Source organism: Chinchilla lanigera, unplaced genomic scaffold (genome assembly GCF_000276665.1).
Source record: "Chinchilla lanigera isolate Chin_1 unplaced genomic scaffold, ChiLan1.0 scaffold00040, whole genome shotgun sequence".
In the NCBI taxonomy this organism is placed as follows: Eukaryota; Metazoa; Chordata; class Mammalia; order Rodentia; family Chinchillidae; genus Chinchilla; species Chinchilla lanigera.
Window position 1 is genome coordinate 12,402,132 of NW_004955441.1, and position 18,634 is coordinate 12,420,765.

General features: G+C 36.9%; 1 protein-coding gene across 7 annotated transcripts in view; it reads right to left on the bottom strand.

The window, feature by feature from the left end:
• Positions 1 to 18,634, bottom strand: part of Srbd1 (S1 RNA binding domain 1) — a 267,356-nt gene that overhangs the window by 27,192 nt on the left and 221,530 nt on the right. For all 7 annotated transcript variants that reach the window (XM_013517552.1, XM_013517551.1, XM_013517549.1 and 4 more), the window contains 2 exons: positions 2,130 to 2,236; positions 701 to 877 (listed from right to left, as the gene is read on the bottom strand). In XM_013517552.1, coding sequence (XP_013373006.1) covers positions 701 to 877; positions 2,130 to 2,236 — 284 coding nt within the window. The remainder of the gene's footprint in view (positions 1 to 700; positions 878 to 2,129; positions 2,237 to 18,634) is intronic.

The window sequence follows — 18,634 nt, forward strand, 5'->3', positions numbered from 1 at the left end:
CAGGTAGTCTCAAAAGAGCAGATACACATAAGCTCTTCTTTCCCAATTATAAAATGCTAATAAGTTTATCCAATTTCTCTGCTTTTGTGTTATGAGGACATGAATGCTAAGAACTTAGTGCTTTTATCTACACAACTAATAATGAGTGCAAAGGGAAGAGCCACATCTCTATGACACGGTCACTGCTACGTCACATTTGTCACCTCATCTCATATCACTGTCCCCATTTGCCAGGCTCTAGTCACACTGCTCTCCACTGTGTCTCTCGAACACATCGCAGTTGATCCTACTGTGCAGAGTTCGTGCTGGTTTCCCCTCAGTCCCTGTGTGGCTACCCTCTTCCTCTCATACAAAATTTTGCTCGAATAACTTTAATAAATCACTCATTTAAAGCAATTGCACTGCTCCCCAAGACATTGTTACGTCTCCCTGTCTTAATTTTTACATCACTATTTACCAACTGAAATGATTTCTTCTACTAGTTTATTGTCCATCTCAAACATTAAAATATAACTCCACAAGAACAGGAAATTTGCAGACTTCACTGCTGCATTCCCACTGCCTACCAAAGAACAGACAGGCAACACACACTGAATGAAGGCAAGAACACGGGCACCTAGAATTTACGCCAGTGAGCGGACTGGCTAACAGCTAGAACAGAGGAGGATGACAGTGCTACCAGAGGCGCGCCTTTATTTACCTGCAAAATGTTCGAATATAATCTTGGTTGATTCTGATAAAGCCAGCACACTGCTGGAAGGATTTGGGACCTAACCCTTTCACTTTCTTCAGCTGTTCTCGGTTGATGAAGGGACCATTTTTCTCTCTCCATTCAATAATATTTTTGGCTCTGTTGGCATTGAGTCCCGCGATATGCCTAAAATAATAATAAAATAAAATGAGCAGGTGAAAAAGAAAGATCTCATCCACAAAGACAATGACATCACGTGGACCATAAAAATCAACAGTGATTATATGATTATCGTTACGTTAAGATAAATTTATCCAAAAAGCAGCTAAATCAAAAGGACAAAGAGAAAAGAATTGTCTATGAGAAAAGAAGGAAAACAGTACAAAACAATGACAAAACTAACCGCTGTCAAAGATGCTGGTTGACACCGATGCAAGCGGAAGGATTGTTTCTAACACTGTTTCCGCCCTACTCACCTTCCTTTCCCTTCTCAGTCAAAAGGTAATGCTGCCTATTTCCGCTTTGCTCACAAAGGGACTTAGTGAAATGTACAGCTGCTACATTTGTGTTATACTAACCTTTCTGTCTGCTCGTTTTCATTAATGTAGAGAGTTGAACTACAGATAGGCATGTATGCATGAATGTCAAGGTTAGAATAAAACTATGAAAAATTATCATTGGCTGGGTGTTAATTAAGTGATTATTATTTCATAGACCCTTCAGTCTACTATGAATTTAAGGGTTCATAAGTAGACTTGTGTTTACTATTCCATACTTGGAATAATGAAATGTTTATAGCTACGACCGAAAAGCAAACCTTATTTTCCACTATACCAGTTTTAGTGAAAAAGATCCAGATCAGGGAATTTCATGTTGCATCAGTAGGCTTGTGTAATAAAGGCAAAATTACGAACATAGAAAAAGCAGCTTTTCTATAACTACAGGGAAAAAAAGACAAAGTACTGTATATAAGGTGCAGTTGTATGATGGAAATTTTGATAGGCAACTTGTAAAATCACAGTAAAAATGTGGTAACCATACCTTGGACTTTCAGAATTTATATTTTGGTTATAGCCAGCTTTGACAGACGCATGCAAGACACCGGACTCGTGAAAAACACCTACTCTCATGTGGTGGGAAACAGCTCTTTTCCATGTTAACCTTATTTAAATTCTATTAGCAACACTAATATAACTCAATGGTTACCATACGCTCTTCACTTTAGATTTGGAATATTAAAAATGATAACGTGGATTGTTACAGTTCTTTACTTAAATGATGTCTCCCTTTCCAAATGATTGTCTAAAGCAATATATAAACCCACAGATTTTCTACACTTGACAACTTTACACACATGTCCTCGTGTTCTGGAGGGTTTGAACTAGACAGCCAGTTACTCAAGATTCTGTGATCTTCAGCCACAAATTTCTTGTCTCACCTTAACAAAACTTCTGAACAGATGTTAATATCGACTCCCACAAAGCTGACGCATTCTTCTACAACACTGTCCAGCGTAGCCTTGAGTAAAGTCTGGGATACATCATGCTGAAAAGACACAGATCAAGTACTAAACCACAGTGAAGGAGATGCAGTTTTTGGATTCTTCCATTATTCTTCCTACACTACCAGTTGGCTAACACACACCACGGTAAATTTCTTCATTTCTCTTAAACACACTGTAGCATATGTAACTGAGCTGAACTTAAGGAGTCTGTGTTTTCTTAAACTCGAGCCTACTCTTACACTAACTTGAAAATAATACCAACAGTAGTTTCCGCTTGTGTGAAATTCTGCCTGGAGTAGCAATTCTTAAACTTTAGTTTGCATTAAAATCACCTTTAAGGATTGTTAAAACACGTCCAAAGTTTTGATTCAATATGTCTGGGGAAGAGCCTGAGAATGTACACTCTAACAAGTCCCCACGTAATATTATGGCACGGCACCATGCTTTAAGACCTACTGGTTTCTATTATTCATGCATTGCCTTGTAGTGTTATCACCACATCAGATGTTCTTAAGAAAACACCAAGTTATAACAGGAAGCAGTACAATAATAGTAAGGTGCATAAGAAATCAAACTATCATGCTTAATCAAATTGAAGATAATGCTGCTTATATAAAGCTCAATTATTTTATATACCACTAAGAAAATATGCTGTCAAACCACCTCATAATGCTTTATTGCTTAGAAATTTTATGAAATTTTAATACTGAAAGAACCTTTATAGACCTATTTAGAAAACTTTGAAACCATATATCACACGTAATAGTTATATATCATGCATAATAGTTATAAGCAATCTAAGCTGGTTTTCAAACTGAGGATTGGATCAATTACTGGGTTATAAAATTAGTTTAGTAACTTGCCATCAGCATAAAAGATCAAGAAAGAAACAGGATGGATCACATAGAGTATATTTCACATATCCTTAATATGGAATGAGCAGCACAACAAGTCATATAGACAACTGAGACTATCACGTGAGAAGAAGAAAACAAATTAGCTGCGAATAGACATATGCTTCAAGGGCATCTCATCTGATATTCTGAAACATTACAGCGTACTGAATCACTGACTGATGGAGAAGTTTAAAGAGTTATGAAGCAAAGTATGTGAGAACATGTATTGGATACCTACTGATTTGAACGAGTTTAGTTATAAACTGTATTTCAGAAAGGAGGTTCCTGATTATAGTATTTTTCAAATTCTCAGCAACTGTAATATGTTAACTTAGTCAGTACAAGTCACCTTTACAATGAGTCATTTTAAGCTTAGAAGAAAAAAGAATAATGCAGTAGACCCTTGAAAGTAAGCTCAGCTACCAGATTTAGGTTAACAGAAGGGCTAATAGAGACAGAAGTCAGAGAAAAAAAATCTGCCTCTTAGTAATCTTGGATACAACTTAAGACATTTTAAACAGAAAGGAGTAATTCTAAGACTTTAGTTTCTGTATTTTATTTATTTATTTATTTATTTTGGTTTTTTTTCTCTGGTACCAGGAACCGAACTCACGACCTTGCGCTTGCCAGGCAGGCGCTTTTGCCGCTGAGCTAAATCCCCAGCCCCAGTTTCTGTATTTTAAAGAGAATTAAAAAATAAAAATATTAGAAATGATACAGAATTTCACTAAACAAGATGACAGGAATAATTCAACAATGGTTATTATACTGGATATTGTCGTCATCAAATTAGTTGTTCAGATTACCAGATATAAGTATGTAAAATGGGTCAAAAAAATTAAAAAGAACAAAAAAATTTAAGCACTGACTGTTTCTTCTAATAGACCAGTAGAAAACAGTAGCACAACTATCCCAGCTATCCTTATATACACATATATATTTTTTCCCTTCCTTCTTTCTTTCTTTTCTCCTTCCCCTGTTGTTCCTTCTCTTTGGGCAGTTTTTTTCCCTTTCACAGTATCTATTGTACCTTTTGGATTTTATTTACTCTTCCAGGTTCTTACACTAGAGAGATAATATGATGTTTACACATGCAGGTCTCATTTATTTCACTTATGAGTATAGTCTCTAGTTGTATCTATTCACTTATAAAAGCCTCAAGTTTATCTTTTTACAGCTAAGTAATACTCCAATGTATAAAAATACCTCATCTTTTTTATCCATTCCTCAGTTGATGGGCACTTGGGTTATTTCCAAGATTTAGCTGTGACAAATTGCGCTGCTATAAACATGGGTGCACTAAGACTTCAAAAAGAACTTCATTTTCTAAAAAATTTTACAAATACCAAAAATTTACTAAAAATGACAGATCCCAGAAGTTTGCTGGTAATGATGTTCTTGTAGATAACAGCTTAACACCTTCAAAATTAAACAGCAGAAAAAGAATGACAGCAGCAAAATATAACTTCTCTGGGACTTTCAATTGAGACACTTGGAAAACAACAACTTAGTGAAGGAAACATGAACTAAATCTCCAGGAATCAAGGAAGAGCCAAGAGGAATGCATATTCTCGGACTTCCCATCCTTAGATCCGAAAGGAACGGACATGACGAAAAGCCAATTCACTGGATGGCAGCTGGCACATAATGAGAGACTTTCGTGACATTTGGGGTTCTGGATTAACCAGTTCTAGAGTAGTTCCTCTACAGTAGTTCCTTGAAAGTAAGAGTAGTTCCTCTTGAGTAGTTTTTGCAGTGACACTTCCTCACTATTCAAAAAAGAGGCACAGGTACCCTTATTGCTCGAGACAATGACTTGGGATCTCTGATACTTTTCTAATTGGAACATTTTCTCTAGTAGGAAGACAAAAGCAATAAAAACAATAACCCTCGTTACCAAAAGCCCTTGAAATTTTACTGTCAACCTTACTAGCAGGCTTTGTAATAACCATTTAGTTGAATCTGCATAACACTTTATATATATGAACACTGTACATATTTATATGATATATATATGATTTTATATCTTCATATATAATTAATTTTAAGGAATTAATTTTAAGATATATGTGTGTGCATGTAAACTAAAAATTCACCCAGAGGGGACTCAGACAAATGAGTAATAGAACTGCCATACTCCGAGGCACTAGGAGGCCGTTCATTGCAGAGCAGAGCAGCTATTTCACCGTCCTTGGCCTGGAAAAAGGTCTAGACAACATAGTGAGTTAAAAGTTAATTCTTCTAGCAGCTACTTACGGAAGAGAAATTTCCACAAGCACTGTTGACTATCACCATAGATTTCACTTCCATTCTTCCCTGATTCTTCATCCAGAATAGTACTAATGAGTTAACACTATTTTCTAAAAGCAAAAATCTTACATATCTGTGGAAGGATATATTTTTTAAAGTTCTACACTGTGCTGAAAATAATGTCTTTAACATTGCAGCACAAGCATTCACTTGGCCATTTTAGAAACATTTTCTAAGCAACTATTGTATAGCACACACTGCAAAAGTTGTGCTAGGTGTTGAGAGTATAGGAAAAATCCTACGGATTCCAGTCTTTAAGAAGCTTCATTTAGATTTGCTGAAAGCTGAGATGTGACACACTGCCCTACCAGCAGTCACCGGTACAAGGAGAGAGCGGCCCCCGGGACAGACTGGGCTAATATAATCCCCGAGGATTTAATGCCAGGAAAAAAAGACTGTTTCATTTTTTAAAAGAAGTTAACCAAACTCTCAATTGTGGGGCAAATTATTTGAACTGTATAAACAGTTTCTAGAACTCAAGGACATACTATTTGGGTGATAACAGTTTTAAATAAAACTTATGAGATTTTTAAAAGGAAATATAAGTGGTCATTTACAGCACTCAGCTTTTTTGAGCTCAGAATCCACATTTTGTATTATTATTCTACCACAAACTTGTGAAGAATTGCTCACCAAACTGCTGTTTTATTTTGTTCTGTGGCACTAAAATTATCTTGCAATTATTACTGAAAAAGAAAGTCCCTCCAGATGCAACACTGTCTGTGGCCTACAGCTTCTACAACAACACAAAATTTCACTAGAGAGATTCCATATTAAACTTAGCTTTATTCCCCAGTGTTTTTGGTGCAAATACTCTTGAGTTATATTATTTTACTTAGCATTATCACTCACGTTCCCTTGTGTCCCTTCCTGTTGCCAAAATACAAAATGTAGCTTGTAGTGGACTGACAACTGGTGGTCAGCTTGTAACATCCAGCTGAACTGAACCAGCGTGGTGTTGGGAGTGGGAGGCCCACCTGAGATTGCTGCCAGCAGCATAAGAGGCAGAACTGGAGAAGAAAAGAAGCCGCTGGAAGCTGTTAGGGAGTTGCTGGTTACCCTGGAGGAGCTTGTCATGCTGGCTTTCCTGACTGTTCTCACCACTGAAGGAGCTCAGGACCTTGTTGTCAAGGAGAATACAGTTCACTTTGGACTTGCAGCATCGCTTCCTGGCTCCAGAGGGGAAGATGGTGCACTGCTCAGCCTCCTGGAGAAGCTTGTCAAGTTGGTTTCCCTGATGGGAGCTCCGATGTTCTCATCATTGGAGGAGCTCAGGACCTCACTGTCAACGAGGATGGCTGTGGTACTTTTCAAGGAAGCCCTGGTTCTTACTTTGAGCATCGCTTCCTGGCTCCAGTGCAGATCCCTCAGCCTGCTGGCACAGATCCTTCATCCCACTGGCATAGACTTTCTAGCTTCCACCACTGACCTTTGGGCCTTCATAGCACAGATCCTTGAAACAGGCCTGTGTGAGACGTTGTGGGCTCTTGGCCTCCAGTTGGACATGTGGGGGCCCTTGTTACGGGCTCTAGGTCTTCAGATGGACTCATGCAGGACATTGCTGGGATCCAGTGCCTGGATCCAGACCAAAGATCCAGCTGGATCCTTTTGGTCTTAGTGTGTGGACAGATTTCCTGCACTCTCTTTGTATATGACTCTTTGGGTGACTATTATAAAAGAATCTTATAAATTATGCATCTTATATTGTATTAATGCCCTTGTAAACCCCAAATGACAGCACAGCTCAACACTAAAGATGCGAAAGAGCTTTACATGAAATATCTACCCAATTTGAAATAAAAGCAAGTTTATTTCCTCATTTTGCATCTATTTTTCTTTGACTGACACATGACAGTTTAAAGTAGTTGTCCAGGGGGATGTGTAAATGACCCATGACAGACAGAACTAACAGGAGAATGGGAAACATCTGAGAAAACAGAATAGCATGTGCTGAAAAGCAGCTCTTTATCCAGTTCTTCAAATCCAATATACAAGGAGTTCTTATGCACTCCCTGTATGGTGAGGACAGAGTCCAGTACCATAAAAATAATTTAGCTTTTTAAAACCTGGGTTCTAACAATATTGATCACACATGCAACAGTGCAACTACTCTTGAAAAAAAGGTTTGAAAAAGACTTTATTCACAAGCACATTTTTAAAAAGCATATGCTTGGAACACTGGCAGAACATTTTTTTTAAAAGAATAAATTAAAGTGAACAACTTATTGTACTTTTAGGGCTCTGAGTTTAAGATGGAAAATGGCACTGGTCTTTTAGCACTGAAGGAACTTTTCCAAAACTAGAAATTTATACTAAAATATGGCCAGTTAAATTAGGTAGGGTGGTGCATATCTGTAATCACAGCAGACAGGGAGGCTGAGGCAGGAGGACTGCAAGCCCAACTTGGGCTTAGCACAAAGGCCCTGGGTTCAATCCCTAGTATTCCAAGAAAGAAATAAAATGGAGTACAGGGTGGGAGAGACTGAGAGGGAGAGGGAAAGAAAGAAACAAAGAAAAAAGACGGGGGTGGGGGAGACGACAACAGGGAAGTGGAGGGAAAAGAAAAAGGAGAAAGAAAAAGTGAGAATGGCTAGTGGTCCTAACATGAGGTAAAAAAGCACAGGAAGAGGTTCTCTTCGCTCTGATAAAGCACATGGAAGGTGTACAGAAGGCTCCTCAACTGCTAACTCTGCATTCAAGCATCAGTTCACATGAACTTATAAAGTGTTGCATAAATCAATTATTTAAGCCAACTTGAAGAAAAATCCCTGGAACAATGACTGTTTTAATTGTTCTGACAAGAAAATGGAAAATAGTTTTTAAAAAACTAACCTTCCATGACTTGAGCAATCCCATTCCCAGGGCGTGAACCTTTGAGGACATCAATGAGTGTCTACACATGTGCAGCGAGGTCCTCCACTCTGAATGGCCAGAACCACTATGCTTCCACGGCACTGTCTACCCTCTGGAATCTAAAAAGCTACAGCAGCCGTTCTGTGCCAGGACTCACTGGCAACTGATTTTAGATATTAGATAACAGGCAATGTAGGACTATGACCTCAGAGACAGGAAACCACTCAGGATGAACCACGCAACTGCCCAACTTTCAGGCCGAGGACACTTTCTAGATGGCACACAAGCAGAGCGCAGCAGTCTTATCGAGCTGGGGAAGGACAGACTGGAGACAAACAGTGCTGAAGCAACTAGAATTTTAAAAGCGTATCAGAGAGGGCCGAGCTTGGAAGAACAGAACCCCAGAAATTTTTAAATGAGATACTTTAAGTATTTATTAGCAAAGCTGTGCATACCCAGGGCACGAAGACAACACCACAAGACCAGAGGAAAAACAGTTTCTTGGAAGTTGTGAGTCATACAGAGACTCCTGAGACTGCACAGAAGCTGGAGACATAAGAAGTTCTTCCACTTGGAGTTCAACATATACTTGGTTAATACCCTAGAAGGGGGGGAAATGGGTTATTCTAGACCTACAGTGAGATGACCAAACACTCTCCCTCACAAATTGTAAAAAAAACCTCACCCAGATGAGTTCACTAGAGAATTCTATCAAACATTTAAGGAAGAAATTACACTAAGTCTCCATAATCTCTTCCAGAAGACAGAAGCAGAAGAGTACTTTCTAATTCACTTTAGGAAGCTAGCATTACTCGAATGTAAAACCAGACAGATACTTCAAAAATTATCATCTAATATCTCTCATTAACAGAGATACAGAAACAACCTCATTCCAGGTATCCATGTCTTGTTTCATATTCAAGAGTTGATTAATGGATTCCTTCACATAAAATGGCTATATAAGAAAAACCATAAGTAATTCTATTGATAGATGCATACACACAAAAAGATAAAATTTAACACCTATTCACAGTAAAAACCCTCACCAATCTAGGTATAAAAGGGAATATCAACTTGGTTAAAAACATGAATGAAAAACCCTTATACTAATCTAACATTTAAAAGTATGAAACTATAAGATTTCTCACTAAGATCAAGAACAACACAAATATGTCCCTTGCCCCCATTTCTTTTCAACATCATAAACAAGTACTAGGTAATGCAATAAAACAAGATAAAGAAATAAAAAGTATAAAGATAGGAAAGGAAGAAATAAAACTCTATCAGTGACTTTTGTGTCTATGCAGAAAACTCAAAGAAATAAACTAAAAAATTCCTAGAACTAGTGTGTGATTATCATAATGATGCAGGTGAACATAGAAAAACTCAGTTATGTTCCTATATATCAGTTATCACAGAGGAACATTAGAAATTAAAAATATATTATCACTTATTTTAGCACTCCTAAAATAAAAAAAATAACTGAATATACATTTTTATTTACATGATTTACCTATCTGTCAAAATAGATCTACATGGAAAAACTATAAAACTCTGGTGAAGCCTGGTGTGGTGGCACACGCCTCTAATCCCAGCATTTGGGAGGTTGAAGTAGGAGAACTGCTGTGAGTTCAAGGCCAGCCTCAACTACAGAGGAAGATCCTGTCTCAAAACAACAACAAAAAACCCTCTGGTGAAATAAATCAAATAATTAAATGAGTGGATGGATGGGACATCCTATGGATGGGAAAACTCAATACTGTCAAGATATTAGCTCTTCCTATCTTGATCTATTGACTCGAAACAACTCTAATTAAAATTATATGGAAGGTGTGGTCGCAAATGCCTATAATCTCAGCATTCAAGAGGCTGAGGCAGGAGAATCAGGGCAAATTCAAGGCCAGCCTAAGCTACATAGTGAGTTCAACATCAGCCTGCACTACATAATGAAACCTTGTCTCACAAAAAAAAAAAAAAAAAAGGAAGATGGTGGAGTGGTAAACAGCAGCAAGTCAGATTCTCTGAGATTCAGAATCCACAGTGGAAAATAACCTGGGGAGGAAAAAAAAGAGGGAGGTGATTTTTGGGACCCAGGAAGGATCTGAAGGGAGAATTGAAGCCCACAGAGAAAGTAAAGAGACAGACTTCAATGCAGAAAAAGGAGATGGCAAACTGCACATTCTCCCCAGCTTCCAGCTCAAGTATGAGAGAGGAGGAGCAAATCTACAGAGATACAGGGTGACTCCAGAGACCTCCAAGGAGAAACATACCAGTGGAACAAAGCAGTAGGTGCTATGAGTAATGACAGCTGGTGGATAACTCCAGTCCAATACTCTGCCATGTCCACTGCAGAGGCTGCCTGGACAGATGCCATTTTAGGGAGGGGCCAACTGAACCTGGGACTTGGAAGAGCTCTGGATTGGCTTCATCTCAGGGTTCCTAGTGACAGGGTGATGGACAACCACAGGAGATGTGCACAACTGGAGAGCTGAATTCAGGCCAGCAAGAGACACCCAGTGTTGTACGCTGAAAAACTGAGGCCCCAACACCACAACCAGAGGCCAGGATCAGCCTAAACTTCTGTGGAGTTGAGTGAACCAAAATCAGCACCCTGCTCTATTCCCACTAAGGGCTTGCTGGGAATGTCCAGCACAGATCTAGGGTCTGTCTCCTTCTCAGTCCATCAGTGACATCAGAAACATGCCCTGAATTGGACACTACCAAACCATAGACCATAGAAGATAACCACTGGCTTGAAACCACAGAGAAATCTCTCCCCGCCCCTTTTTTTTGATGATTACTTTCTCTTTTGAATAAGTGTGAATATTGTTTTTAGTTGTTTTGTTTCCTTCTTGTGTTTTTCCTTCCCTCCTTCCCGCCTGTCTTCACCTGTTTCCCAAAGACTGAATAATCTTTTTTCCTTCCAGCCTTCCTTCTACTGTCTTTCTCTTCTTTTATTCCTCTTGTCCCTTTTAGATTTTCTTCCCTGAGGGCAAAATCACTCTACTGAGAGGATATCTTCTGTATATAATTTTCTAATTTGTTTTAAATTTTATTATATAACTAAAAATCTTATGCTGATGGTTAAAGGTATCAAATTAACAGTTACCACTTTGGCTTTGCTAGACTATGTTTGATGGTATTGTTATTGATTATACTACTTTAGCCAAAGTGACGAAGTTGTTATGACCAATTGCTCTTCCTTATATACTGATTTTGAGATTATCTGGGGCTCACAAATCAAATACCGATACCAAAGAACTGGGTGCTAGGCAAAACAAGCAGCAAGCTCTCATCCCTAATAAATTGAAGAGGCAAGATATTGGGACAGATTTAAAAGCCAAAAGCCAGTTACACCTAGAAGATATCTCTGAAAATTGCTAATTCCCTAAGGAGGTCTTGATAGTATTACTAAACCTGACTAATATGAGCAATGTACAAGTGTGAACACAGAAAACAAATTTAAAAAAAAAAACAACAAAATGAGACGATACAGTAGACCTCCACCTCACCCCAGACAAACCCAGGAAGCACTGAAGTGGTAGAAAACAAAAGCCACCCAGCTGAACTTTCTGAAATGACAGCACCAGAAGTAACAAAGCATATGAATGAGTCTCTTCTCTAGAAAAGAAAAAAACCAGAAATAATTTCTCCAATAACTAAAGAGATGATGACCATAATGAAAGACATGGTTAGTGACCCTAGAGCAGGTACAGATTAAAAATGGGGAGTTTAGGAAAGTAATGGAAATCCTGAATGCTCAACATAGGAAAGAACTAGATTCCATAAAACAGAATCAAACAGATATCCAGGAAAATAAAATTACTTTTGAAAGTATACACAGCAGAATCAACCAATGTGAAGATAGAATATCAGACCTAGAAAACAGGTTTGTGGTTAGCAATCATGAAATGAAAGACTTCTTAAAAATGGCAAGGGACCACAAAAAAAATCAAACAGCTCCTAGATAATGCAAAGAAGAATAATATAAGTGTTACTGCATGGGTTTAAATGTCCCCGCTGCCCCCATCCCACAAAAGCCTCCTGAAGTCATTGATGGGGTTTTTCAGAGGTGGCTGGATCCAGAGTATATGACACTGGAATTAATTCATGATCCAGTGCTAGGATCAAGGACACTAGGACTAAAGGTATGAGTGTTACCCACCCTAAGTACCCTGGATAAGATATTAAGGATAAAAAGAGCTGTGGTTGTCTCTTGTTGCTTTACTACCTTCTGCCCACCATGAACTGTTTCTCCTCACCAATGCCTATCTACAATGTGACCTTGCCTTGGAGCCAGCTGATTATGGACTGAAACATCTACAAACGGTGAGCTAAAGAAATCTTTCCTCCTTTAACTTTGGGTGTCAGGTATTTTGTCTCAGCAATGAGAAAAAGAACTAAAACAATAAGATTGACTGAAATCAAGGAAAAATCAGAAGATAGCACAAAGGACATAAAAAAACCTTTTCGCAGAAATAATGGCAGAAAACTTCTCAAGCATAGAAAAAGAATTTGACATAGAGATAAGTGAGGCATATAGAACTGCAATGAGCCATGATCAGAAAAAAACTATGCCAAGGCATACAACAGTTGAGATTCCAGAAATTGAACACAAGAACAGAATATTAAAAGTTGCTAGAGAAAAGAAACAAATCACTTATAAAGAAAAGCCCATCTGAATTACATCAGATTTCTGAACACAAACTCTTACAGAGATCTTGCAGTGAAGTATTCCAAGCCCTAAACGAAAACAATCTCCAACCCAGACTGAGGTACACCACAAAATGATCTTTCAAAATTGACTCAGAAATAAGATACTTCTATGATTAGGAACACCTGAAGAAAGTCATGACCACCAAATTAGTACTCCAAAAAGTTCTGAAGGATATTATAGAAAAAGACAACAATTCCAAAAACCCTAATAGAATGCATGTACAAGATAAGGCAACAATTAGAAAAGAAAGGAAACCAACAATAGGAAAATATGATAAGGATACATCAATACGTATCAGTTATAAGCATCATTGTAAATGATCTCAATTCACAAATCAAAAGAAACAAATTAGCAGAATGGATCAAGAAACAAGATCCAGCAATATGCTGCATATAAAAAACACATTTAACTCAAGAAGAAATTCATAGACTGAAAGTCAGAACATGGAAAACAATATTCCATGGGACAGGAACCTGGAAAAAAGAAGGGGTAGCTATTCTATTTGCAGACAAAGTGGATTTCAAGCCAAGACGGATCAGAAGAGACAAAAAAGGTTACTACATACTTGCTAAGGGAACAATCCAAGAGGACCAGATAACATTCTTAAATATATATGTCAATAGCAGTATACCCAACCATATAAAACAAACATTAGTGGATATTAAAAAATCAGATAAAGACTAGTACAATTGTAATGGGGAACCTCAAAACCCCACTGTCACAAATATATCAACTAGACAAAAAAATCAACAAGGAAATATCAGAGCTGAACCAAACCTTTGAAGAAATGGATTTAATATATACCTACAGGGTGTTCTGTCCCATAACAACAGAATACACATTTTTCTCAGCTGCATATAGGACTTTCTCCAAAATAAGACCATGTACAAGCTCATAGAACATGCTTAAGTAGATGCAAAGGAACTGAAATTATCCCATGCATATTATTAGATCATAGTATGCTGAAATTGGAAATCAATGGCAAAAGAAACCAGAAAAACTTCATAAATACATGGAAATTAAATAACATCCTCCTGAACAACCAGTGGATCACAGAGAAATTAAAGAAGAAATGTGACAGTTTCTATTTAAACAGTTATGACAATATGACATACCAGAAATTATGGAGCCCAGTGAAAGCAGTCCCACATGGGAAATTTATAGCGGTGACCTGCCATGTCAGAAAATCTGTGTGCTCAAATACACCTGAGGTTAAACCTCAAGCTTCTAGAAAAAGAAGAGAAAATTAAACCAAAATCACATATAAGGGAGGAAATTATAAAGATAAGAGCAAAAATTAATGCAACTGAGACTAAGAAAACAATTCAAAGAATTAAACAAAGAGTTGGTTAAACTGATTAAACAGACAAACATTAGACAACTTTACACCCCCCCAAAAAGAAAGAAAAAGCTCAAATCCATGCAATTAGGAATGAAAAGGGCACAATCATAACAGATCCTGCAGAAATCCAGAAGATCCTCAATATGTATTTTAAGAACCCGTACTCTAATTAAGATGGAAAACTCATAAAAATGGACAGATTCCTAGATACATACAAATTACCAAAGCTGAATAAAAAAGATACAAAAATTCTAAATAACCCAGTATCAGTCAATGAAATTGAAAAAGTAATTTAAAAACTACCAACAAAGAAAAGCCCAGGTCCTGAAAGATTAACTGCTGAATTCTACAAGAACTTTAGAGAAGATCCAATTAGAGACGATCTAATTCAACTACTCCTCAAACTCTTTAATGAAATTAAAATGGAAGCAATACTCCCAAAGTCATTCATGGAAGCAAGCATTACACTAATATCAAAACCAGACAAGGATCCAACCATAAAAGAGAACTACAGGCCAATCTTCTTAATGAACATAGATGCAAAAACCCTCAATAAGATACTGGCAAACAGAATGCAGCAAATCATCAAAAGTCATGCACCATGACCAATCAGGATTCACTCCAAGGACTCAGGGATGCTTCAACATATACAAATCAATAAATGTACTATATCACATTAATGGAACCAAAGACAAAAAATGATCATCTCAATAGATGCAGAAGACCATCTCAATAGATGCAATATTAATTTGACATAGTGCAACACCCATTTATGATAAAAACCCTATATAAAATTGGAATAGATGGTCTTTATCTCAACCTGATAAAAGCCATCTATGACACACCAATAGCCAATACCACACTAAATGGTCCACAACTGAAAGCTTTCACTCTAAAATTTGGAACAAGACAAGGATGTCCACTATCACCACTCCTATTCATTATCATTCTGGAAACATGAGCTAGAGCAACTTGGTAAGAGATAGGAATAAAAAGAATAAGAATATGAAATGAAGAAGTTAAATTATCATTATTTGCAGATAACATGATACTGTACATAAAGACCCCCAAAACCTCCACTAGAAGACTTCTAGATTTAATAATCAAATTCAGTACTGTAGCGGGATACAAAGTCAGCACTCAAAAATCAATAGTATTCCTGTACACAAATAACAAACTCACTGAGAGAGAAATTAGGGAAACAACACCTTTCACAATAGCTTCAAGAAAAATGAATTACTTAAGAATCAATCTAACAAAAGAAGTAAAAGACTTTTAAATGGAAAACTACTGTATTCTGAAAAAGGAAACTGAAGAGAATATCAGAAAATGGAAAGATATCCTCTGTTCTTGGATAGACAGAACCAATATAGTGAAAACTGCCATATTATACAGAACTTTTATACAGATTTAATGCAATCCCAGTCAAAAAGTCAATAGCATGCTTCACAGCACTACAGAAAATAATCCTAAATTTCATTTGGAACCAGAAGAGACCTAGAACTGCAAAAATAATTCTGGGCAGCAAAGGCAAGGCAGCAGGTACCACAATCTTTGACTTGAAATTATACTACAAAGCTACTGTGATATACACAGCATGGTAATGGCAAAAAAAAAAAAAAAAAAAAAAAAAAAAAACCCAGACCTAAGGATCAATGGAGCAGAAGATGCAGAAACAACTGCAAACACACTCAGCCACCTTATCTTTGACAAAAGGGACAAATACCTCCACTGGAAGAAAGATAGCCTCTTTGATAAATTGTAGTGGGAAAACTGGCTTTTCACATGCTGAAAATTAATTGAACCTACACCCATATCTCTTGCCATGCACTAAACTAAGATCAAAATGTATGAAAGGTCTAAATATTAAAACAAAAACAATTTGCTGGAACACAGAATAGGTAAAATTCTTGAAGACATAGAATAGCCAAAAATGTTATGAACAAAACCCTGATCATACAGGAAATATTGCAAGGAATCAATAACTGGGGTCATACCATATTAAAAAGCTTTTACATAGCAAAACAACCACCAACAGAGTGAAGAAACAATCCATAGGAATGGAAAAAATATTACCAGCTATTTCCCAGACAAAGGACTAATATCTACACTATAAAGAACACACAAAAAACAGACCCCCTAAATTTGAAGAGCCAATCCAAAAATGGGCATCTGAAATGAATAGACACTTCTCAGATGAAGAAGTACAAACAGCAAGTGAATAAATGAAAAAATGTTCATCATCACTGGTCATTCAAGAAATGCAAATTAAAACAATGCTGAAATTCCACCTTACTCCAGAAAAGTGGCTATCATCAAGAAAGCAACCAATAACAAATGCTGGAAAGGCTATGCAAGACAGGGAACCGTTCTTCACTGTTGGTGGGAGTTTGGACTGGTATAACCACTGTGGAAATCAATATGGAGATTAATCAAAAAACTAAAACTGGCAGTTCCATTCAATCCAGCTGTATCCCTTTTTTTTTTTTGGTTTTTCTCCGGTACCGGGAACCGAACTCACGACCTTGCGCTTGCCAAGCAGGCGCTTTTGCCGCTGAGCTAAATCCCCAGCCCCTGTATCCCTTTTTAATATCTTCCAGAAAGTTAAATGTATCACACCACGGCAATATATTCTTACCCATGTTTACAGCAGCATAATTTGTAAGAGCTACATCTTGGAAACAACCCATATGCCCATCAACAGGTGAAAAGATAAAGAAAATGTGTTTTTTATATACAGTGGAGTACCACAATACCATAAAGAAGGATAAACTAGAGGCATTTTTAGGTAAATGGACCTTGAGACCACACTTTCAAGTGAAATAAATGGGACGCGTAAATGGGACGCACGTGTTTAAATAACACATTGTTTCTCTTGTGTGAGAAACCAAAAGCACAAATAAAAACGAAAATGGATGACAGATATTGGGAAGAAGGAAAAAAAAATGTTCAAATGGGAAAGATAATGGGGAAATGGGATATAAGGATAAGAAAAATTTTAATGAAATAAAACAATAGAAACGAAGTTCTGTAAAGGGAGAAGGGAAGAAAGATTGAAGGAAGGAAAGGAAAGGATATGGGAAAAAAAGAAATAAGATTATTATGTAGAACTACATATTCCCTATGATGAATGTGATCATCATATTTGTCAAAAGTGTACCAATAAAATTAATTATAAATGAAGAAGGCAAGGACAATAGAGCCTCAGTTACCAATAAGACAAGATCAAAATGCATAAATAAATGTAATGGAAATCCTGAGAAGAGAGAACACAATAGATAAATATTTAAACAAGTTACAATACGGCACAGTGCTTGCCTAGCAAGTGCAAGGTCGTAAGTTCAATCCCCGGTACCGGAAAACCACCCCCACCAAAAAAAGGTTACAATAAAAATATTGTAAAATTTTGAAAAAATGATGTATATATTCAAGAAAGAATATCAGTGAACCCTAAGAAAGATAACAAGAAGAGAAAGCAATATCTAAGAATATTGTAGTCAAACTGCTGAAAAATAAAGATTAAGAGAAAATTGTGGCAGCCGTCAGAAAGAAAGAATGCATGACACAGTATGTGGAGGAACAACAAAAATGAATAGTCCTTATAAGTCTTTATCAGAAACAACAGAGGCCATGAGACAATGAAATGGCACCTCTAAAGTGCTGCATTAAAAAAAAAAAAAAACCACTGTCAACCTCAAATTCTATCTTTCAAAGATGAAGGAAAACTAAAGGGATGTTCAGATAAATGAGAACTCACTGCCATCAGACCTGCACTACAAAAAAACGTTAAAGAGAATTTTTCAGACTAAAGAAAATTGACACCAGATGGGAAATAAATGGATAAATATAAAGTCGGGTGTGTATATTCTAATATTACTTAAAGCACATATTAGGATTTAAAGCAAAAATTATAATATGGTATTTTTGTATTATATATTTGTGTATTTCTATTCCTATCTGGAAACAACAGCATAAGCGAGAGTGGTAAGGTGTTTTAAAAAAACAATGTGACTGTGAAAAAATAAGAATATATATTACAATCCCTAGAATAATCACTAAGAAAAAAATACAAAAAGTAGAGCTGAAGAGGCAACAAAATTAAAGTGGAAAACTAAAAATAATTTGATTTTCTGTCCATAATAGGTCAGAAAAGGAAGAACTGCCAAAAGACAGATGAAACAAACAGAAAGTGAATAATAGAATTGCAGGCTTTTAGTCAACAATATTAACACTTACATTAAATGTTAGTGAAATAAATGCTCCAATCAAAAGGCAGAGATGGGAGAGCCAGTGTTCCAGGAGCGGCTAGACACCTGGGCTC